This window comes from Pteropus vampyrus, unplaced genomic scaffold, assembly GCF_000151845.1.
Source record: "Pteropus vampyrus isolate Shadow unplaced genomic scaffold, Pvam_2.0 Scaffold40, whole genome shotgun sequence".
NCBI lineage: Eukaryota > Metazoa > Chordata > Mammalia > Chiroptera > Pteropodidae > Pteropus > Pteropus vampyrus.
In genome coordinates, this window is record NW_011888821.1 from 4,996,917 (window position 1) to 5,021,383 (window position 24,467).

General features: G+C 46.3%; 1 protein-coding gene across 3 annotated transcripts in view; it reads left to right on the plus strand.

Annotated features, from left to right (window-relative positions):
• The window catches only part of SNX29 (sorting nexin 29), a 283,033-nt gene that overhangs the window by 226,123 nt on the left and 32,443 nt on the right, over positions 1 to 24,467 (plus strand). For all 3 annotated transcript variants that reach the window (XM_023529637.1, XM_023529638.1, XM_023529636.1), the window contains exon 13: positions 18,092 to 18,198. In XM_023529637.1, the coding sequence (XP_023385405.1) occupies positions 18,092 to 18,198 (107 nt within the window). The remainder of the gene's footprint in view (positions 1 to 18,091; positions 18,199 to 24,467) is intronic.

The following is a 24,467-nucleotide window of genomic DNA, read 5'->3' on the forward strand; positions in this document are numbered from 1 at the left end:
CAGCGCAGCCGCATCATCTTACAGTGCTGGAGGTCAGAAGTCTGTCTGACACGGATCTCTCTGGGCGGGAACGGGGGTTTGGCAGCATCGTGTTCCCGTCTGGGAGCTCTAGGGGAGAATCCGTTGCCTTGCTCATTCAGGTGTTGCAGAATTCAGTTCCAGGTGGTCGTGGAACCGGGGTCCTCACTCTTTTTTGCTGGTTCTCCCACCAGCTCTCCCCAGTGTCTGCACATGGCCCCTGCGTCTCAGAACCAGCAGTGGCACCTTGGCTCCTTCTCACTCTTGGAATCCGACTCCCCTTCTGCTGCGTCTCGTCTGTCTTCCTTCTCTGCCACCTCTCTCTCTGCTTCCAGCCAGAGAAAATTCTCTCCTTTTCAGGGTTCATGTGATTAGATTGCACCCACTCGGGCAGTCCGAGATAATCTTCCCACCTCAAGGTCCTAAGCATCTTCAGGGGCCCTGTTCTGTTTAAAGTAACATAGTCACAGCTTCCAGGGGTTACAGTGTAGGCATTTTGGGGAGCCATCTTCCCTGCCACACCCGTCTCAGTCAGTGCCACCAGCTGGGTGCTCACACCAGAAGTCTAGGAGTTGTCTTTTCTCTGCATACTTCCTCTCCCATTTCAATCCATCAGGAAGTCCTGTCAGCTCCAAAATACACCCCAGAGATGACAGACCTCTTCTGACCATCTCGTCTGGAATGTTGTATGAGCTCCCAGCTGGTCCCCTGTCGTTCATCTTCTGCCTTTGCAGTCCCTTCTTCACACAGCAACCGGGTGACTTAAAACTAAGCAAGCGCATCACATGTCTCCCCTGCTTAAAGCCCTCTGTTGGCTTTGCCTGTCTATGAGAATAGGTGGACAATTCTCCTCACAGCCCGCGAGGCCCTGTATCTTCTGGCTGCCACCTGCCTTTCCATCTCATCTCTCACCACTCTCCTTGTTCATCATGCTTCGACTCGACCAGCTTTCTTTCTGTCCCTCGATCCCATGTCATAGCATTCACCAGTCCCTTTGCCAGAATATTCTCCCTGTGGTATTTCCATGGATGATCTTGTCTCCTCAGAGAGGCCCAATCTCTCGTCTAAAGAAGCTCCCCAAGGCACTTTCTGCTGGTTATATTTTGCATAGCTTCAGAAATTGTCCTCTTTACTTATTTGCTCATTTTCCACACACATGCAAGTGCTCGGAAGGTGGCAGCCTAGCATGTCCTGCTCCCCATGGGACCCGAGCACGTGACCCACAGCAACCACTTAGCAGTCTTTGCCGGGAAAACGCCTCTGTGGCATTGGGGTTCTAGAGCCTTTTTGGAGAATGAGTTGTGTTTCTAAAAGAAAAAACGCTTTGTTTTACCTTCCTCACAACACTTCTGACACCAGTCTGTGGGGATTTTTTTTTCACACCAGCCAACTCTCCAATGGGTGTCCTGTAGTTCAGCTCAGTTCTGATGCTGACAAGTGGCACAGACCCTGGTCCCTTGACCTGCCCCGCTTAGGCGCCAGCCATGAGGGCTAGGTCACCAGTGCACTTCTGGGCCCCTGGCTGCAAACTGGGGCTTTCCCCAGCCTCCCCCTCTGGCCCAGTGATCTGTTAGGACGGATCACAGAACTGAGGAATTTTTACGTCCGTTGACCAGTTTATTGTACAGACTCTCACAAAGGATACAGAAGGGCCAGCTGACGAGGCGCGTGGATTGAGCTTCTCACCTCCCAGCGGGTCTGAGGCCCTCCGAGCCCTGCATCTCAGGGATGTTCATGGAGGCTTCATCACGTGGGCACGAAGGGTTGCTATCTCAGTTTCTAGCCCCTCTCCCCTTCTAGGGTGGCATGGCTGAAAGTTCCAAGCTTCTAGTCGCAGCTTGGTCCTACTGGTGATCAGCTCCCACCCAGGAGCTATCCAGAAGCCCACCCACAGCCACCTGATTAGACCAGAAGCCTCTCCTGTCATCCAGGAAATTCCAAGGAATTTAGGAACTCCGTCAGGAACCGGAGTCAAAGACATATTTACAAAAAATTATTTTACAATTTTAGCTAAGAGGAAGAGATACTTTCCATCTGCCCAAGTCACATGGGACTTGCAAAGTTTTGGGAGTTGGTTTCTACATCTGACGTCTCCTCAGTTAGAGTTTTTTATCTAATACACAATCAGACATTCACGAGGACTTCCGGCCCCCCTTGGGAAATTTTCTAGAGTCTCAGTCGGAAGAGGACTTCTGTCTCGCGTCACTATCTGCCTGTAACAATCAAATATAAAGGGGCCAATGTAAGCAGACAAGAGACGTCCCATCAGCGCAGAGACAGAGACAGGCGGGTTCAGCCCTCTGGCTGGGAATATGCCGGTTCCTTCCCCAGGTTCCTCCTGCCCTGAGTTGCTTTGGCTTCTGAGATAGAATTAAGATTTTCTGGGAAGTTGTCAGGGCTGCTGACCATCTCTGGGCTGTTTGAAATAGCCTCTGGTTGGTCATTTATTATCATGTCGTTCCACATATGTCCTGGCCTCTTTCTCACGTGGAAAGGAAATGCCCTCAGCTTCCAGGCGTTCAAGGGAGTCAGTCAGAATCTGGAGCAGCCGTGGCTGGGCCGCTGGGTCCTTGTGCCCCAGCTTTGAGAGGAGGCGGTGCAGGTTTGGTTGCGTTAGAGGGTTGTAGGTTGAATGGACTCCTCCCTCTACCTTCCCGCTGCTCGCACAAGCCCTTAGGTGCTGGGTGTGAGGGTGCCAGGTGTGTCTCCGCCTTCTCTCCCCCTGCAGCCTTGATGAGAGCTGTGACAGAGGGCACAGTGCCGAGGAGTGGCGTTGGGGCTGGCCCTGGAGGGCCATGTGTGGGTCCCGCAGGAGAGCCCTTGGGTGCTCTCCCATTTCCTGGTCTGTCTTAGGATACTTTCTCATCGCCAAGTGCCCTGGCTTTCAAAATTCCCTGAAACCACCTGGGTATTTTATTAAAATGGAGATTCTTGCCCCTCCCGCTTAACTTCTGGGAACGGGGGTCCAGGAATCTGCATTTTAACGCTCCCCACACCTATCCCATCCCTTTCCAAGTGATTCTGATGAGGGTGGCCCACGGTCCACTCTTATCTAATGGATAAGATAAAGTCCATTAGATCAGAGCCACGCTGATCTAATGCATCTCCCTGCTGAGGTCACCGCCATGTCCACGAGCCCCTGTTCTCCACCCCCACGCCAGCAGCCTTCCCCTCCCGCCCCCTCGAGCATGTGCCTCTGCCCTGGGGCCTGCGACTGCTCTGGCCTCTGCTCCTCCCGACGAGCATCTACTCATCCTTATTCCTCCTTCTGTCCCCTCAGGAAGCGGCTGCCACATTGAGGCTTCTCTTGTGCTTCTCTGTGACCTCATTTTTCTTTCGATTGTGACCTGACCTTGTGGCTTTCTTTAGAATCTGTAAGAGATGTGAGCTTTCAACGTGATTTCTTTTCTAAACCGATCCTTTTTTGCCCCTCGAAACGTTTGACTTCACCGTGACCTTGAGTTGCAGGGATGACGATTTTTCTTTCCCTGCCTGTGTTCTGGGCGTTTCCATTTCCGCCTTGACACTGCCCTCCTGCGGGTCCCTGCAGCAGGGACGGACTTCCAATCTCCAGCTTTAATCGCGTGAGCTTTTTTAAACTCCTCCTGGATCATCTTCCTTCCCAGTCTTTTGGGTTACTGGCACCTGCTGACTGCCTTCCCGCTCTGGGCATCAGGCTTCAGGTGTGATCGTCCTTGCACACTGCTTGAGGTACCTGCTGGGCGAATCACTTCTCAGAGCCCAGACCTGTGTCCCTCACGTTGGGGGTGTAAGTCCCTGCCCCGTGGCTTGTCAGTCCCAGGGCTCAAGGCCTTGTTTCTTTGAATATGTTTCAGACTTCTGGTGTCTTCCTCCTGCTGCTTGCCTTCTGGGCTTGCTCAGCCAGTCCTCCCTGGTGCAGCGGCTGTGCTGTGACTGAGAGTATTTCCTCCAGTTCACCTTGACTCCTTGCTACGCTTCCTCTTGAGCTCGTGGTTTACAAAATGAACGTTAGAACTGAAATCGACTTAGAAAGTCTTCCGCTCGGTTTCATCAATGAGGACCCCAAGGCCTGTGGAAGCGAGATAGCTGTTCAAGGTCACAGAACACGCTGTGAGAATTTGGGTTTGGGAACATTTGCGAACTATCAAAATTTTAACTATGTGTAACCTCTGACCCAGCCGTTCCATTCTAGGATTCCATCACAGAGAAAGGTTATCACAGGTGCACCAAGAGACAGGTGCGTTATTTGAATTGGGATCAATACGAGCTCGGTGAACTAGATCGTGCTTCCTTCCTGTAAGGCGGCTGTGATAAAGAGTGAGGCTGGTCTAGCTGTGCGGGCGGGGTGCGGTTGCCCAGGCTGGCTGTGGAGTGAAACGTGGCTACGTGACGTGCCGTTTATGTTTTATAAAACGAGACAAAACCAAACCTCTCAGTATGTAAATATGTACCTGTGCATATGAATACGTGGGAGAGTATGTGGCCCAGCAGGACCATCCGTGACAGTGGTGAGGAGAAGGGGACTGGGGGGAGAAGGAGGCCGTGCTTAATAGTGACCTGCGCTTTCTGCGTTCCATACTTAGGTATTTAAAATTTTTTATTGAGATATAATTTACGTACCGTACAATTTGTCTGCTTTTAGCGTACAATTCAGTGTTTCTTTGTATATTCACAAAGCTGTGTGGGCATCACTGCTGTCTAACTCCAGAACATTTTTGTCACCCCGAAAAGAAATCCTGTACCATTAACAGTCATTTCTCACCCCCCTCTCCCCCCTTTCCCCGGCCCTTGGCAGCTATGAAACTACCTTCTGTTTCTATGGATTTGCAGATTCTGGACATTTTATATAAATGAAATGATACTATATGTGGCTTTTTGCATCTGGTTCTTTCACTTAGTGTAATGTTTTTAAGGTTCACCCATGTTGTGGCATGTGTCAGTACTTCATTCCTTTAAAATTTTTGTTAATTGTGGTAAAATACATATACAGTTGACCATCTTAGCCATTTTGAACTGTCAGGTCAGTGTTACTAAATACATTTATATCGTTGTGCAGCCATCACCACCATCCATCTGTAGAACGTTTTCATTGTCCCAAACTGAAACTCTGTGCTCACTAAACAGTAACTCCCATTCCGCCTTCCCCGAGGCCCTGGAAACCACTGTCTACTATGAATTTGACTACTTTAGGTGCCTCATAAAGTAGAGTCATGCAGTATTTGTCTTTTTCTGTCTGGCTTATTTCACTTAGCACGATGTCATCCAGGTTCATCCAAGTTGTCGAATGTGTTCCATTTTCCTCATTTTTTCAAAGCTGAATAATACTCCATTGCACGTGTATACCACACTTTGCTTATACGTTCACTCACTAATGATTGACTCTTGGGTTGCTTCCACCTTTTGGCTATTGTGTGGACGTATATGTTCAATTCTCTTGGGTTGAATTTTTTAAAACAAACTAGAGCTTTTGTATTACTTTTGCATTGATAATGAAATGGGAAACAGAAAACAAGTGGTTCTATGTAGAATATCAGGGTTTTTGAACTCATGTTTTTTCTGGTATGTGGCACTCACGTCACGTGGAAAAAACCAACATCCTGGGGAACAGCACACCCAGTCTGTCTGAAGCTTGCTCAGGCCCTCCCTCTGGAGTCGGGATTTGCATCTGCCTGTGCCAGGCAGGCTGGACTGGTCTGGTCGAAGGCTGGAGCTCCTGTGGGCTGGTGTAACATAGTGGTTAAGGGTGTGGACTCAGTTTCTTCACTTGGAATAGGAAGGAGGATGAAATATGTCAGTACATGTAAAGCGCTGTAATAGTGCCGGGCGCTTAGTAAGCATCCAGTAAATACTGACTGCTGTTGCTTTAATACTGTGTCTTCTCTTCTTGGACAGTCGCCCAGTCCCCGAGTAGCTTTGTGGAACAAGTGAGAGAGTGGGTGTGTACCCACCTTTGAGAGGATGTGAGCTGTTTAGAAATATAATCGATTCTCATGTGACATATCAGCTGCGTTGGGACTGATACCCTCTTCCCCCGTTCCTTGATTTGCAGAGCTCTGGCCTATGTACAACAGGGGCATAAAAATATAAAAATGAGTTTGTTTTTTCTGCAGTGAACATGTGTTACTTTTATCATTTGAGAAAATAAACTCGTTAAAGAAACAAAGGAAAATGTAGTGACAAGGCCTGAGAGCCATGCTAAAGACGCTGGTCAGTTAGTGGCAGCTCCAGCAGGAGTGGCAAATACTGGCCGTTGTTCTTGGTAAGTTGGTACATGCAGACTCCAGGGGGCGTCAGGCAGGCAGTCGGGAGGTATTGAGAATCGAATTTGTGCCCCATCTGGTTATAAACATTACGTGGGTTCAGAGAAACAAGATGGAGCCTTTGCCTTTAAGGCACTTCTAGTCTAGGTAGACAGGCAAGGTCACGACGAGACGTTCCATCACTTACTGCAATGACCGCCACCACCGGGTGTGGGGCGTGCTTTCTGCAGCAGGCCTCTGCTAGCTGCTTCATCTACTTCCTTGTCTAATCCTCCAGCGGGACCCTGCAAGATGCGTGCAGCTGTCCCCTCTCTACCGAGCGGAAGGCTGGGCTTGGGGCAGCCAAGTGCCTTGCAAAAAGCGGTCAGACAGGGATTTGGACCCAGGTCCGTCTGACTTCAGCTCCTTGTGGCTTTGCACTGCTGTGTCCCTCTCATTCTGTTGACAGATTTCCTTTCTAACTGCACGGCACCTTACTGCCAGTAGTACGGCACGGAGTCCTAGGATCCAGGCCCTTGGGAGAAATCCTCTGCACGGGTGTTTGAAATTCCAGGAGTCTCTTCCTAAGGGCAGGTTGTACAGTGATTTCCCAAGGAAGGTTTCGAATCCTATAAACCCAGGGCTTACAGGTGAACAATTTCTGCCTCTGATAAGGGTCGCTCTACTGTTTTAAGAACGAGCCGCAGGAGTCATACATGCTTGTTGTTTTGAATAAAATGAGTCCAAGGTTTGGAGTGAAAACACCGATGGATATCCACTGCTCTGCAGGTCCCAGGTTACCAAGGCTAACAGCTCAGGTATGGCCTTGCTCAGACCACCAGGTACACACTGGATGGTGTCCTTCCTTCTCCCTTCTTCCTGCCCTCCCTCCCACCAAAATAGAACCACATCACTCACACATATTGTTATTATTAGTTTAATTATTGAACCTAGACACATCTGCATTTCGGAATGAGCAGTTTTAAAACCACCTGAAGCCATCTCCGTCACCTTGTCCCACTGCTGACAAGCCGACCCTCCCTGGGGCTGTCGAGTGCGGTTGGGCCCAGAGTTCTGTTCAGCAAACACTTTTGCAGCAGTTAGATCAGGGCAAGAAATCACTCGTCTGGCACGCCTGGCTGCATGTTTTGTTTCAGCAAAAGAAGTGATTCTCACCGTCCAAGTACTTTTCACTTAGGGGGAAAAGCACAACTCGAGTTTCTGTCGGAGCCTCTGCTAGGCTGCGTCACATGAGCAGGTGAAAATGTGCTTGGCAAAGGGTGTGATGACAGTTCTGGTTTTATGCAACAGCCATTCCCAGCTGTCCCTGTGCATGTGTTATATATTTAGATGATCTTTTGGAAGCGAGATGCGACATCTAAACAGGTGAGCAGATTTCTCTGGAAAGACCTATAGGAGGTGGAAACTTCTAATGAAAAGGCGTCTTTATTTGAAAAAGAAAGCAAGCTGTCACTTTGCATTTGTCTTTTTAAAAATTACCATGTCTTTAATGCTTGGAGTGAGAATATAGAGTAGTTAATATTCTCTTGTTTCGTCTTCACCAGGAGATATCATTATCCCCATTATATAGACGAGGAAACCAAGGCTCAGAGGACTGCAGTAATGTGCCCAAGATCTCACTCTAGGTAGTGACGGAGCCAGGGTTTGAATCAGGGATGCCTTGTGCCTCTGCCCACACTTCTCATCATATACAGCTCCTTGTCAGTTATTAAAAAACACCCCTCTCGATCTACGGGTCCTGGTCCTGTTCTTGACGGATGCAGACAAGTCTGCATTCTCTGGGTAGATTCTGTTGGTGTGGATATCACATGTTAGGACATTCTTTGGGTAACATTTTCTTTGCATGACATTTTCTTGGCTATCACATGAGCCCACTGCTTTGTACCAGAGAATCATCTTTCCGTGAGGTGGGTGGGTCTGTATTATTTGGTTTCAACTTTCTGGAAAGTCTGAAGTTTGTAGTGTTCTCATACCATGAATAGGCAACCCAAAATGTGAGGGTACGTGTGTGGGGCGTTGGTGTGGGGAGAAGGAGAGAGGGAGGGGAGAGGGAGGGAGAGATGCATGTAGGGAGGTGGGTTTCCTCCGGCGTTCAGCACATGGCCCTGGAAGTCTGCCACAAGTGGAAGGTGGTACCACACCGGCGAGTAGGCTCCGGATGGTGGGAGGCAGTGTGGCGAGTTGGGAGGAGCCTGGGGCTTTGCAGTCGGGCAGACCGGGGTTAATGTTGCATTTACAGTGTTTAAAAAACCCACACCTCTGTTTTCTACTTTGCGATGGCGACGTCATGCGATGGTATTTCGGGCCTTAAGTGTGATGACGAGAGTCATCAGGACGGTGCCGCGCTCGCCGTGCCCAGAGGGCTCGGTGGGCAGTGGCCCGTTTGCCTTACTGCTGTCCGTGGATGTTTTGTGCCGGAGCCTGAGGCCGGGGCTAGGTCGTGGGACCTTCTCCTGCACTGTTCCTTTCCGAGTGCCACGATCTCGTGTCTGTTTTATGCTGCCTTCTCCCTAAGTACGGCCTGGCTTCTCCTGAGAAACTCTAGGTTGAATAAAGCGTTCCAATTTGGGGGGACACCCTTCCCCAAAGTCGAAATGAGCTGAGCAGCCACTGAGTTCATCTGTTGTTCCATCCCTACAAAGCCATCTCTCGTGTTAAAGCAGACGGACACTCTCCTGAGATGCCAGAGACCTGCTGCCTGGTGACACCTGATTGTCGTGAACCTGGAGCTGAGCTGGGTGGCAGTGGTGTTTCATCCTGTGGCTCTTTGGGGTTGGGCCTGTTATCATTTTGTAATAGGAGGAAACTCAGCTTTCAAAGTTTGGATGACCTCAGCCAGTCCTGGGTTTCTATCATCTTTACGCCATCGACTCCTGACTCTACATCTCCCCGAAAGTCCAGACTTATAGGCTACTGCATTTGTGCTGTTTTTTCTCAGATGACTCATGGTTATATCAAACCTAACTTGTCTGAAAACCAACTTCTAGTGGACACTCATCTCTTCCCAGCCACGCATTATGACATTCACCTGCTCCTTCCTCAGACTTGTCCAGACCAGTGAAATGATAACTTCATTCTTCCTGGTTCCTGAGGCCAAAAATCTTGGTTTTCACCCAAACCCCACATCAAACCTGTCAGCAGTTCTCATTTCCTCCTTGCCTTCTTCCACTCCTCTGACACCCATCGCCATCACCATGGTCCAGACCAGCAGCAGTGTTTCCTGTCTGGTCCACTGCCATGGCGCTCTAACTAGCTGCATGTCGGATCCTCTAGGAAGAAGATGCTGAGACATAATTAGCCGTGCAGAGGTGTACTGGGGGATAGTGCCGATGCGAGATGAAGGGGACAGGTGGCATTGGGCAGGGAAAGCCTCAGACGCGGTTGCAGATCTAACAATTTTGCCCACCCAGCCCAGTGGGGAGCTCTGAGCAAAGATTGCTCATCAGAGGTGTCCCATATTGGACAGAGATACCGCTCTGTGCTCACCCGTTGGCTAAGGTGGCCCAGGAAGGGTAGCACGGCTGCAAGGTGCTAGAGCTGGAAGTCGTCAGCTAACGGTACTCCTCACAATAGAATGGCAAGTCTTTCCTCGAAGGGAGGCCTGAGCTGTGCATCTCCCCTCCTGGCCACTTTCCCCTTCGTCCAGCCGGTAGAATGATCTTTAAAAAAAAAAAAAAAAAAGTCTGATTAGAATCTTCCAGGGCTTCCCATTTTGCTCAGAATAAAATACTATAGCCTGAAAACCCCTGCCCTCTTCTTCGTGGTCTCACTTCCTGTTGGTCTTTCCGTCATCCATTATTCTTTAGCCGCACTGGCCTCCCTGCTGTTCTGGGAACACGCTAGGCCTGTGCCTACCAGCTCAGGGCCTTTGCACTTGCAGTTCATGGAAATGCTGTCCCCCAGAGCTTCGCATGGCTCACTCCCCCACTTTATTCTGGTCTCTGCTCAGATGGTATCTCCTTAGGCCTTTCCTTGCTGTTTGTTTAATTAGCATTCTTCCGCCATCATTTTCGCATGCTTTAACCTTTCCTGAGCACTGCTCACAGCCTGACATGTTAAATAGTTCTTTATTTTCTGAGTCCCCCCACTCGAGAGTGAGCTTCACATTGGCATTCACTCCCCACTTAATACATCTCTGTATCCCTAGTGTCTCATACTTGACATGTAATCTTTAGCAGCAAGTCGTTGAGTAAATAAGAGACTTTCTCAAGGTCACTCGCTGGCGAGTGGTAGAGCCAGACTTTGCATCTGGTATCTGTCTTGATCGCAAAGCTCACGCTGTCTTGTTTACCGTGCGTTCCACTTGCCATGGAGAACACTTGGAAAATGCGGGATGCTATTATTGTGAAGACTGTTCCCTTGCTGGAACAACTGGGGGTTACCTGCTGTCTTGTAGGGATCCTTGTTGCCTCACTCAGGAGGAACCATGTCGTTTGGAATCTCAGAGTGTCCCAGATTTGCCATCATACAGAACCTGGCCCGCTGGTACAGGGCCCGGCGCACCTCCTTTGTCCATCAGAATGTTCAAGGGCACCGTCTCTGAATTGAAAACGGTTCTTTATCCTCTTTTGCCACCAGCATCCCCACTGTTTGTATCTGGGGTCATGCTAAGCTTGTCCAAATTGAAAGCAAAACAGTAACCTTATCATACTGTTTGCCGTGCCGCTCTCCATGGTATTTGAAGTTTTGCTTAAAATAATTTAGGCAGAAAACCCCATGTGTTCTCTGGTGCCTGCTAGTGAGAGCCGCATAGTGTCTACTTATTTCAGATGACTTATCACAGATACCTCCAAACAGTAATGGGGGCCTGCAAGGAGCTGAAGAACCATATCGTGTTGTCTAAGTTTAAATGACCTGCTCATGGTGCTAGCAAACCCACAGCTTTTCTGAAACAGAGAAATAGTTCTGATTTAAAGTCAGTGTTTTTTGTGCTTTTACCAAACACATTTTCAGCATCTGACTGTTTAGATTTAAAAAGAGAAAGCTTATTGTTTTTGCCAAAATTTTCCATTTGAAGCCTAATGTCTATAATTATGCCATCATGGAAACATAGGAGAAGTTCGCTGACTACTCAGCGCAGGCAAGTTAATCGAGTGCAGATTTTCCTGTGAGTAACGTGGATGTTGACCAGGTCAGTTGGGTTAATGGGGCATCCTGTGCTGGACGAATAATGTGGCCATCTTCACCTTTGGCACAGGCTTCGATGGCCAGACTGAGCTCAGCAAGCCAGGTCAGTGTGATGGAAACTCTGGGACACCTTGAGCTTCTAATGGAGAACCTTCCTCCTGGGTGAGGTGACAGCGGTCCCTACAAGACAGCAGGTACCCACACTTGTTCCAGCAAAGCAGTGTTCATAATAATAGCATTCAATGAGATGATGCATTTGAAGATGGTTAATAAATGCCCAAGTGTTATATAAGATGAAGCAATATTATTTTATTTTTATGAGAATCATTGTGTATGGATGCAGCCCTCAAATTTTGGTTAGCACACTAAATACAGCCCTTACTTCTTTTTTGCTTTTGGACCTATCTTTGTGTTTTGGCCTTTTCAATACAACTTGAGGTTCTCATCCAATGTTGAAATATCTAACCATGTAGATGGCAGGTTCTGCCCGGTTAGGTGCTGGCAGCCGTATTCCTCTTGCAGTCCTTGATCAAGGCGGAATGGCAGGTTCTGAACACTGCCAGATATCGGCTGAGGTTGTTAATGATTCAGTTTTAGACTTAAGATTGCACTGCGGACCAATGTTTCAAGCCTTGTTTGTGTTCTTGGATTCAGAGTGAGCTATTATTGACACGTAGAGAGATATATTCTTTTCTCCTGGGCTATTGTCTCTCTCTCCATTCTAAAACCAACAGACAGATCGCTCTCAGGAAATATGCATCTTAAAAAGACAACAACACACTTTTAGTTTGATCAGTTACAACATCTGTGTTTATTGTTCAGATTCGAGTTTCAGAATTCAATCACAACTGATCCTCTCCAAGTTCGTTGGCTTATTGGGGGATGTACAGGGATTATGGGATGGAATGGGGGTGTAACTTGCTGTTTTTGTCTCTCAAATGACTTGACGTTACTCAGACTTTTATTGTGTTGCTTTCCTTGAACACACAAATGTTCTCTTGCAGATGACACCTTCTTGACTTGAAAATAAACAAATCTTAGGTGGTGCTTGTGTAAACTTAATGGGATGGCTGACTTCTTGTGCCTCGCACATAATGACCTTGCTAATAGAGAGGTGGGAAGTCTCTGGCCAATTAAATGGCTCCCTCCACTTTCCTGATATTAATCCATAAGCTATAGAGATATATTGGCAAAGTCCCCTCTTAGTTTTCCTTTTTATAAATGTCATGTATGGAACAAGGTCACCATCTTTGTAACTTCAAGTTCGAACTCAGAGTCTTAGAGTAGTCTCTGAAGAGGTCCCTGCTGAACGGTTGAAGGCACTGGTTTAGTTACCCCGCGTTAGCTTAAACCAACAAACATTTACTTATTTCAGTTTGTGTAGGATGTGAACCCAGACGTGCCTTAGCCACATGCTCTGGCTCAGTCTGTCACAAGGCTGCAGTCAGGGCATCAGCTGAGGCTGCAGTTGTCATCTCAGGGCTTGACTAGGGGAGGATCCATGTCGACTCATGTGGCTGGTGGCAGACACCAGGTCCTTGCTGGCTGGTGGCCAGGTATGTCATTTCCTTGCTACGTAGGTCTCTCTCATGAGATGGCAGCTGGTATTCCTCAGAGTGAGTGAGGGCACCCAAGACAGAAGCCACAGTCTTTTTATAACTTCGTCGCAGAAGAGACATTTTGTCCCTTCTGCCATATTCTGTTCATTAGAGATGATCAGTCAGTCCAGCCTACACTCAGGGGTGGAGATTATCTAAAAATGCGACTTCCAAAAGGGAGGAATCCTGGGGCCATCTTAAAGGCTGCCCTCTGTTGAGGAGGGTGTGAGATTGTTGAGATTAGTCTTTTGTTATGTTATATTAAATGTGGAGTAGAAGTTTGTTAAAGCTGTAGGAGCTGAGCCAAAGCAGGAGGAAGTCAGATGGTTGCAGGGGAAGGTTGGCTGGCTAGTTTCTAAGAGATCTATAAATTCATGACTGTCCAAGGTCTGTCCCCCAGTCTTAGAAGTTAAAAAGCTTATATATGCCTCTGTCTCCTTCAGCGCAGAAGATTGCTGATTCCTCTTAAATGCGGCTGGGGCCTGAGGACAAAAGGCCAGTGGCTTGATTTCTAAGGAGATGTACAGACATCCAGCAGCTGGATGGCCGTGTTTTCTGATCAGCAGAGTCCCTTGTGGAGGAGAGACACCTAGGCCAGGCAAGGAGCCGAAGGCCATTTGGAGAGCAAGTCACCTTAGAGGTGCACTAGCACCAGGCTTTCCTAGCCAGCTACACCCACCTTCACGGTGGGGGTGCCCGCCCTGCTCTGCTGGGCTCTGCTGCGGTCTTATCTAACTTCTCTGAGTCTCATTGCTAAGCGCAGCCTCCTCCCAAATCCTGCTTTTTATCAAAAATCAAATTTAGTTTGTTTTTCTTAAATCAAACTTTTATACACAGTTTATTCTAAAAGACCCGATGCTTCCAGCCACCTCCCTCCCCCATTTCCCACCCCCACAAGCAACTTTTAACTGGTTTCTTTGGTGGTTGCCTTGATGTCTCAGAAAATGTGTCTATTGCCACTTGTTGCTTTTGCAGTCGTAGGTGTTATTTATTGATTTCTCACCTTGGAAGATGAAGATTAGCTTTCTTTGAACCCTCCACCCCCACCACATACACACCCACCCACCCAGTACAGACATATAATCTTTCCAGTTTGATCCCTGCTCCACGATGACATTATCATGACTTGGAAAATGCTATCCAACCGAGCCGTGAGGTACATAATTATTGTTTTTACACAACTTTTTGGATTTTTCTTGAGTTAATACCGTATTAAGGAAAAATTTTGGTTGGTGTCTATGTACTTAATACTAATTCAACTCCAAATGCTCTCACAGTTAAGGAAATCTCCTTGCTATGTTCAAAACCTCGGCACCTCGGCTTCATCCCGAGGCAGCCTCGCCTGGAGGCCTCTGACCTGCTGTCGCTGGAAGAAGCCCGGCTACTCTGTGGCCCTGTCCCCTCCAGTCACTGCAGCCCGCCACCCCCCACCCCCACCCCTTGGATATAATTCATACACCCGACAATTTACGCTTCGAAGGTGCCCAGTTGAGTGGCTTTCGGTGTGTTCACAGGGTTGCGCAGCTATCACCACTGTCTAACTGTACAATATTTTTGTCATCCCCCTCCCCCAAGAAACCCTAGATACTTATTAGCAATCTCTCCCCGCCCCTCCTCCCCCACTCCCCCCGGAAACCAGTACCCATCCTGGACGTTTCGTGTAAGTGGCACGTGTGGCACGTGGCCTTCCTTTCGCCTAGCGTGGTGTTCTCAGGGGTCACCTGTGTTGTAGCAGGTATCCGCGCTTCGTTCCTTCCTCTGTAATGGCCGTACGTGTTTTTTTCACCTTTTGATAGTTAGGAATAATTTTCTCACTCGTGTTTGTGTGTTGGAGCCCCTGTTTCTTGGATTCCGTTTCTTTCTAACTAGGTTTCTTATCTTTCTTTTGGGTGGGAAGTCACAGTTTTGAGAGGTGGCAAGTCTGAAAACGTCTTTACCTACCTGTCACTTAGTTAAGCTTAGTGTATAATTTTAGCTTGGAACTATTTCCCCCGATGGTGTCACTTCGTCGTTTTCTAGCTTACAGTTTGGCTGTTTAGAAATCCTACACCATTTCTAATTTTCTCTCCTTTGTACGACTCTGCTTCTCCTCTGGAAGTTTGCTCCCTCTTCTCTTTGTGTCCCCATGTTGTACAATTTCACCGGGAGGCGTGAGAGCGCGGTTCATCCGTCGTGCGGGCCGCTCATGGAGCTCTTCCATCTCCGAGCTCCTGTCAGCTCCGGGCCATTTCCGGAGTCATGTTTGATTTCCTCCTCTCTGTGTTACCACCTCCCTCCCCCCAACTTGAGCTTTTTTCATATGGTAAACCTCCATTTTTATTTTTTATTTTCCATTTCGTTATCCTTTGACTCTCTTTTCTGGAGATTTTCTTACTTCCTAGCTTTTATGTCTAGTGTTCCATTTCTGATATCTTAGTTTCGCTTTTTTTTTTTTTTTGGCTCTCTGTTATTTTTTTTTCTTCTTTTTAAACATCTTCCTATTATCGTTTCTCAGCTACACCATCTTTTCTCTCTCTGGAAATATTACTGCTAGTTTGCTTTTGAAGTGTACTTCTCCCTAAATTGTGTCTCTCCTCCAAGTCATTTTTCTCTGTCTGTTTACTGTGGTCCCTATCTTTCTTCTTAGGTGCTTGTCTCAATTGGAAGGTGATTTCTGTCTGGCTGCACAGAGCGGGAGTGGAGTCTTAAAAAGCTGGCTTAAAACTCTGATCATTTCTTGGTGGGATGATCTGGCTATGCTATTTTTTTTTTTTTTTTAACTGGAGAGTCCCCCAAATTGGTCACTTCAGGTCTTTTCACTTCAGTTCTGGGAAAATGCTTTCTATTCCCTTCTTACAGGTATATGTTGGCTGCCTGCTGTTCTGCAAATGGGGCGGAGGGAGGGAGGGAATGGAAGGACCTCAAAATTTCAACATGTTTTATTTTGATCTATTTTCAGTTAGATACCTCTGCCTTCAACTCAGGAGATACCCACTGCTTTACCTGTTCTGGAGACTAAACCCTTAGTCTTCTGTTTAATCCATTTTTAATCAGGTGGTATTTTGATGTTGCCCACTTGAGGCTATGAATGAAATCTTTTCAGGTCTGTCAAGTTATTTACCAATTATTTACCTGGTTCTCAGCTTCTAAAATTTTGTTGTCTTATTTCCTCGCTCATTCTTTTTCTTTAAGGGCAAGGCCTGGGGAAAGAATTTTTAAAATTGGTATTTTAATGGGATGCTGAGAGGATATAAATGTAAATTAATGTGTTCGGTCTGCTAATTTTAACAGGAAGCCCTTTAAATTTTTTCTGAATACCTATTTCAGGTTTCACGTTGTTATCTGGTCACTCCCTGAAGTAGTGGTTGGAACTGTAGTCACTGCTACCAGGGTGGAAACCATTTAGCGTTTCATTCCAGTATGTTCTGTGTTGTCATTCAGGGGCCTTGATGCCTGTACGGGCTCTAGCTGGTTGAGGCTTGATGGATGATTGCTTAGTGGAAGGCTTGCAGATGGAGCCGCAGGTCAGTTCAGGCTCAGCGACCCCCATATTTGCTCAGCATGTCCCCACTTCCACGTTCTCCCTCCGTGCCGCTCCCTTTCACCCCGTCCCCTTGTCTCTCAAATTCCAGGCACTGGAAGGCGAGCCTTAGATTCTTCTTTTGCCTGAGTGGCATCTCATCATTCTCGGTCAGGGCATCCAGGAGCTTCACCTCCCAGAACACGCAGGAAACTGGATCTGCATAGTTGCCGCTGGCTTTCAGACTTGGGCTGATCCGTGTTCTTATTACACGCCATCGGAGCTTTTCCTTAACCACTGGTGCAGGAGTTTTCCTGTTCTTGTTCTACTTTTCCTGGAATCACCCGGTTTATTCCCAATTTTTATTTATTTTCTCTTCTCTACAAGGCAAGCATATGTGGATATATACCTACAAGTAGAAATACCTCTTCGTGTCTACCGTGCTAATTTTTTTCAATGGAAGATTTTCTTCTAATATTTTTTTATTTCACATAGTAAAGCCCTCCGGGGTGGGATCCGGTTCTGTTCAGTTAGCTTCAGAGAGCACACGGAACACACTGTGTTCAAGAACATCGAACAAACCCTGTTGTTTACTCACGCGGTTTGTGCCTCACCCTCCTAGTCCCTTATGCCATTTGACCATCTTTCCCCTGTTTTCAATGTCACACCTGCGTAAAGGCCCACGTGCTAATTCAAGCCTCTGTCATATCATGCCTGGGCGAATTCCCTTTGGATTTTCCTTATTTACCCCCTTGCATCGGTCCTGTGTAAATCAATAAAAACTGGGGATGAGCTAGATAATTCCAACCAATATTTATTGAGAATGTACTATATGCCAACCCCTGCTTTATCCTAAGACAGACCCAACCCCCACCTCTTTATCATTTATCTTCTTAAAACACTTTTGCAAATAAGTGTCACTGCACGTGCAAAAACCTGGTGAATGTCTGTCCATTAAAGTCGACGCTTCTTAACCTGGACTCCGTGGCCCTCACTCTTCTCTTTGCTTCCTCTCTCGATATCCTGCTGACTTTTGCGCTGACCCGGGAGCCAGTCTCGTTATGATGCCTTTGTGCTGCCATTATGCCTTGATTTTAGAGGTTTTCCCGGAAGCTGCTTTGCTTTTGGTCTAAGTATGGTTGATCAGCGCCAGTTCTCATTGGCTGGCCACGTACTCTGACCCTACTGTCGTTTCAGATTGGGCTGTAGGCAGTCACCACCTCACTGGAAAACTTTTTTTTGTTGGAGAAAAAGAAATTCGACCAATGCAAAAGGTGCACGTGTAGGCTCTTCTGTCTTGCCAGCATATTGTCCATTTTCCCCTGGAATGGGAGGTAGTGACAAGGTTGTTCCCCAGACTCACGTGCGTCTGTCTCTATGACGGTTCCTCCATTTTTAAATACAGCTCATCATTTACTTCACTGCACGTGTGTGAAAGTGTTGCATTGTTGAAATAGTCAGTCATTGTGATTCTTTTTCCCCTTAGAAAGAGCTTTCTCTCTGAAGAAGCCATTTGGAAAAGAAGAAAAAATTTTTTTTTTTTTTTGGCTGGGAGAAAAACTTGATTACTGTTAAAATATTTATGGAATGTCTTTCTTTTCCTAAAGTTGTACCAAATCTTTGGAATGTCGATGGAGAAGTTACCGTCACTGAGCAGAAGCCAGGGGAAGTCGCTGAGGAACTAGCAAGCTCCTATGAAAGGAAGCTCATCGAGGTAAGGCTGGCAGAGTCTGTGTGTTTATCGCTGATGTCGGCTGCTTTGGGAACTTTCCAGAAACAGGCCCAGCCTGATGAACAGATGTTAGCAAAACATCCAAACCATTATACCTGATAAAAGGAAGAGCTGGTTCTGTGAAACATACTATTTAATTGAGGTGTTGGGTAACTTCGACTAAGAAATAAGAGAAAACATAAATATGTAATGTTGAAATTAAGAAAGCAAATGTACACTTGGATTCGGAGACGATTAAAAACAGGAGAGCATGCCATGTACAACTTTGTGCTGATCAAGGTGACAATATGGATGAAATGGACTGTTTTCTAGGATAATGTTTATTATCAAAATTAATTAAAGACGAGGCCGACTACCTGAAGGGTAGCAAAAAAAAAAATTGTTCTAAAAGCAGTTAAAGAACTGCTTCTCTAGAAGGTAGCAAGGCTGCAGGTTTTTACGGTGATTTCTAGGAAACCCTTCAAAGTATACACAAAAGCCCTTCCCTATTTATATTTACTTAAAGCATTATCTACATCTATACCTATGTCTATATATCTATATTTATACATATCTCTGTATCTGTATTTTGGTTCAAGTGTGCTTTACTTTGATATATTTTTTTTTTACAAAGCCCTGACAAAGATAGTATAAGAAAAAATACTGTAGACTAGTTTCATTTGTGCATAAATGCGTAACAGTTTTACAAAGCTATTACCCAATCAAATTCAGTCACACCTTAAAGGAACAATCCACATAAAAGTAGGGTTTATTTAGGATTTCAGGGATGGCTTAATGTTAGGAAACTCATCAAGTCAGCTCATTAATAGGTCAAAGGAGAAAAACCAGATACCGATCATGATAGGTATGAAAAAGTCATAGATAACATCCACCATCGATATCTGATAAAAATATTCTTGATAAACGAAGAGTAAAGGTGCTTCTTTGATATGATACAGTATTTTTATCAGAAACCATTAATTATCCCCATACTCAATGGCAAAACTAGGAGGCTAAGTTTTTGATGAGGCGCCTAACACATGAAACATAGGCGTTTTTCTATATGTTGTGGTTATGTGGTGGTAGCGTTTATTACAAATCATGCGTGTTTGTCTGCTTACACACTCGTAAGCATAAACTATACTTGCAAGCCGCTGTCAGATCCACTTGCGTTAAGCGCCAAATTGCCACGTCAGAGTGCAGATTTCTCTTGCCAGCCTTAACTTCCCTTTTTTTTTTGTTTCATAGGTAAGATGTTTTATTTCAAAATGACTATTTCAAAATTTTAAAATTCTTTTTGTATTTTTATTACATTTATTGGGGTGACACTGGTTAATGAATTATATAGGTTTCAAGTGTACAATTCAGTAATACGCCATATGTATGTCGCACTGTGTATCCTTGTGGGAGCCCCTAAGCCTGGGAGCAGTGGAGTTGATGGCTTTGGTCGGCGTGCTAGAGGTGGGGTCGAGGCAGAGATGTTCCTCCAATGGCATTTACGACCCCACAGTAATTTTTTTATTTTATTTTGGTTGCAGAGCAAGGTTCTGTCAGTGATCTTTCATCTGTGGATATTGTTAGCATTGAATTACACCAAGACTTTGGCCAATCCCTCTGTTAGCATAAATGGAGCTCTTTGTGATGCTTATCTGCCATTTTATTAATGGGTTGGCTTTTACCAAGAAAGTTGTAAACACGTGTGGGAATGGAGTCATGAAAGAATGTGGGGGGACAGTTGATGTACTTCTCTCTCTCTTTTTTTTTTTTATTTGTCACTTACTGCCATGTATTCCTGGGCAGGCCACCTACCCTCCATAAGCCTTGTCAGTAAAATGTAGTCAGTGGCATATACAAGAAGGGTGGCTTTGAGGGCCCGGGTCAGTGCCTGTGGTGGACAGCAGGTGTCTCGATGCCTTTTCTCCCTTCTGTCCTGAGTTCCTGGAGGAATGACCTTCCCACCACTGCTTGCTGTTTTGGTAGAGGAGTAAATCTAAGTCCTTGCCCTCCTTTGGCCCAGGGGTGTGTGTGTGACCTGAGCCGGGGCGGCGGAGGCTCTGACTCCGGACTTACACAAGAGTGGCAGAAGTGCCGGCAGGCCGCTTATTCACTGGCAGGATCCTGGCACTTCCCCCGTCGTTCTTGCATTGAACTTGCCAGAGCTGTTTTGCTCCCAGTCCCTCTCTGAGCCGGATCCCCTCACTTTCCTGGCTGCTAACGGTAATTCCCGTTTAGCTCAGGTAGGCTCTATTTCTGATACCGACTTCCAAAGCCCATACGTGGCTTCGATCGGTATGCATATGATCGGTAGATGTCATTTCCCTTCATTCCCCCTCCCACTCCGTGCTTACCAGGGCTCCCTGACGCTGCCTTCTTTACATCGTCCCACGTCTCGCTTTCCAGGCCCGTGTCCCTGCTGTTTGCTCACCTGCGTGCCGCACTTCAGTGCTGCCTGTTCATCCTCTGCAAACGGATCTTTCCTCTCTCCCAGGCCAGCTGTTTATTGATTTTTCAACAATAGGATACTTATTATTTACTGTGTGAGTGTAGTTAGGCCCTGAATTTTTGCTCATGGGTGACATAAATGGTTTACTAGCCACATTTTTTCTCATTATGATGACAGAGTTACTCTTAATGGAAAAGTGAGCTTAAGCATCAAGCTGGTAAAAAATACATTCATAATCGCACACAGTAGATGATGGAACGTGATCATCATTTTAATAAAATATAAAAGTTCCTGAAGCAGCTCAGACCTTGGGAGCAGTTAAACCGCCAGCACTTTGCTTCCTGAATTGGCACCAATGGGTTCCAACACTCTTGATGTATTTGAGAGTCATTTTTAAAAGAACGATGAGCCTTTAAATACTGAATGTCATGTAAGGACTCAGGATAAAGAACTCTGAGCTGAGATCAAATGGAATTGATGCTCAAAATGAAAAGTATAGTGTATAGCGTGTTTTTATTTATTTATTTTAATAACATGATGCTGAGTGATTATAACCAGGTTCTCACCTCATGTAAGGGGGAAAAATGGTTTTCTCATGAAACAAAACTGAGTATTTACGTGCTCGTTATGTGTGAGTGAAAACTGGTTAGGAGTTCTCTTTTCTAGACGGATTGGTGTACTTCTCACTAAAGCGTGAATGACTAACAAGGGTAAACCTCCAAGGAATTCTTAAAAGCTTTTTATTATGGAAAAGTTGAAATATGTCCAAAAATAGAATAGCATAATGAGCCTCTTCGTACCCATCACCCAGCTTCAGCAGTTTGTAACTCCTGGCCAATCTTGCTTCATTTCTGTCCTGGCCTACTCTTCAGTCTCATGGTATTTTGAAGCAGATCCAAGATTTTATATCATTAAATTTTTAAATATTTCAGAATATCTTTGTAAAAGATAGGAGCTCTTAAAAAACACACAGTATCATTAAAAGCCTTATAGAGGGGGTCCCATGCCGGTTCTAGTGAATCTCAGATTGGAATGTCAGAGGAGGGGACATCTTTTGACAGAGCACCTTTCAAGGGGGCCCCTTGCTTACTGTTCCCCTCAGTTGCTTCGGGAAGGAGCCTTAGCATCTAATCCGTGCAAGATGGTCACGCTCAGGTCTTTTCTGACTCTTGATTCTGCCATTTGCTCGGATTTATACATTGACTCTAGTTAATATCAACCACAGCCATGTCATCGGCACAGCTGCACTGGCCCTTGGGAATTGAGAAGTTTGGAGATAAGGAGGTGTGACCACAGCTGGCAGGTCTCCACCAGGGCCGTGGGATTCCAGGCCGTCCATGTGCCCCGATTCATGAATGATCTCATTCCCCAATGACGGTCTCTGAAGAAACAGCGGGCAGGCTGTATTGTACATGTGGCTCCATCAGTATTTTTTAAAAAATATTTTTCTTATGCATACCTCAAGTATTTGTAAGCAGAGAAGAATATATCAAACTTTCAGATGCCATCACCTAACTGCAGCAGCTGTCACCTTGGGGCCAGTCCTGCTTCATCCCGACGTCCTCCGGCTTTCCCAGCTTCTCACAGAACTCTGAAGCAAATCCAAAGTACGACGTTGATTTCATCCTAAAGTATCTCGGAATTTATCTCTAATAAAACACGAGGCCCCCTTTTTAAAAAAGAAAAAACCCTATAATATCATTATCACATCTAAAATTCAGCAATAATTTCTTAGTATCATCAAATATCTGGTGAGCGTTCAGCTATCCAGACAGATGTTTGGATAACGTTCTAAATGGGCTCCGTCCACATGTTGTGACTGGTTGGCTGACCTCTTAAGTCTCTCAGTCTAGTCTCTCCCATTCGTATCTCCTCTCCCCTCCCTTTCTTTACTTCTAATTTATTAGTTGAAGAAATTGGTTTGTTGGTCCTGGAGGATTTCTCTCACCAGTGTTTTCTGAGGGTCTGTTATATTGTTTGGCACTCCGTGACCTATTAGGCACTTAGTGACGTTTACTTAAAGAAAAGCAGCCATCAGACATGATGGTGGTAATAGCAGTTAGCGTAAGTTGAGAGCTGGTTGCCTTTCTCAGTCCCGTGTTAATTGTGTTACATGGAATCGTCTAATGTAATGTTCGCTGCATCTTTTCCGATGGGAAACCGAAGCTTGGAGGTGATAAGTCACCAGTCCAAGGTCACAGGGCTTGCGCGTGTAGAAGTGGGACGTGACCCTGGCGGTCTGACTGTGGAGTCGGCGCTTTCCATTAATGCTTCGTTATGCCTGGCTAGAGACAGGAACCTGGCCGCCTGGCTTTACCTCCTAACTGTGAAGGAGAATAAAGGAGAGCCAGGGCCATGAAAGCAGTGATGAGCGTGCTAACTATGAACTCGTCAAACCCAAGGGAATTTCACAGGGATAAAGAGCGATAATAGGAATAAATTCTAGTTGACAGACACAGTTACCTGATGGAAGCCTTATCGATGTAAATAAACCTGAGTGCTTGCTCAGGAAGCAGGACTGTTCTGATGTCCCTTGTGCTCATCAGATGTCCGCAGTGTGTTCCTGTGTGCTTAGGTGACTCGCCAGGTGTAGCAAAGGAATGCAGTGGGTGATGCCCCTTTGTCACCAGGCAGGTCTTCTTTCTTTCCTCCGTGTCCCTTGGCCTCCCATCGCCCATTGCACTAGGTGGGTCATGTTCATTTGCAGGTGACAGTTGTGCCCTCTGTGGGCATGCCCACGCTCCCAAACTTGTTAGCGTTTGTCCCTGACCATCTGCTGATTTTTCTTGTGGACCTTTGGGCATCTGTTTTCCCATTTCATGGTGGAGTCGCCACCCTCTTTGGTGATGGTGCCACCGGCCCTGCTGTTTGCCCAGTGTCTCCACCCTGTGTGTTCGGCTTGGCTTCCATTTCTGTTATAGCCTCATTTCCGGTTGTGTCTCTGCACTGGGAGTCTGGAGTACTTGCGAATGAACACGTGAACTTCCTTAGAGAGACACTTGGAAAATGATCCAGTACTCTTTTTTGGGCGATAGATAAAAATAGTCGTAATTATGGTGGCTGGTTTTCAGCTTCTCAGACTCACACTATTTTGGGCCTGTTTTATATTTGCTTTCCTCCCAAAGGCAGGAAGTAGCTTCTTGAAGCTACTTCTGGACCTCTAGAAGGATTTGTATGGTCTGGATGGAACAAGACACAGGAAGTGCTGTCCTGTCGGGGTCGGGCTCAGTGTTCAGAATATGCCAGGTAAAGAGACAGGGCTGACCCACATGCCTGATGAGCCCAGCTCACGAGTAGCATATAGGGATTGTCACTAATGGATCTGGAGGGCAGATGGCCAAGTCATGGTGGAATAACGAAAAAACTACTTTGGGCCCCGTTGGCTTGGGCCGTTTTCTTGTTAAAAACTCTCCAGCTGCTTATCTTTGCCCTTAGGTTCATTTAAACATCACACATTTTTTACGTGTTAATGTAAGACATTGTATGCTATTGCCTTCCTCTTCAGACATATTTCTCAGCTCTGAGCTTGTTTGTTTCCAAATGCACATGAACTCGCTCATCTCCAGACCTTGACACAGGTTGGTTTTTCCCCTGGAACCCTGTTCTTTCTCCGTGTCCCGCTCCTGCCCATTTTCCCTAGCTGACATCTTCTGGTCTTTCAGATCTCACACTAGAAGCCTTCCCTGATCATCCCTCTGCACTCCCGAAGACAGGTCAGTTACCCCCAGGTATCTCATTGTACCCCGTGTCCCCTCTCATTGTCCTGACAGTGTGGTATATATATTGCCTATTTTGTCTGTGTTCTTGTTTCCCTCATTCTTTCCCCCGC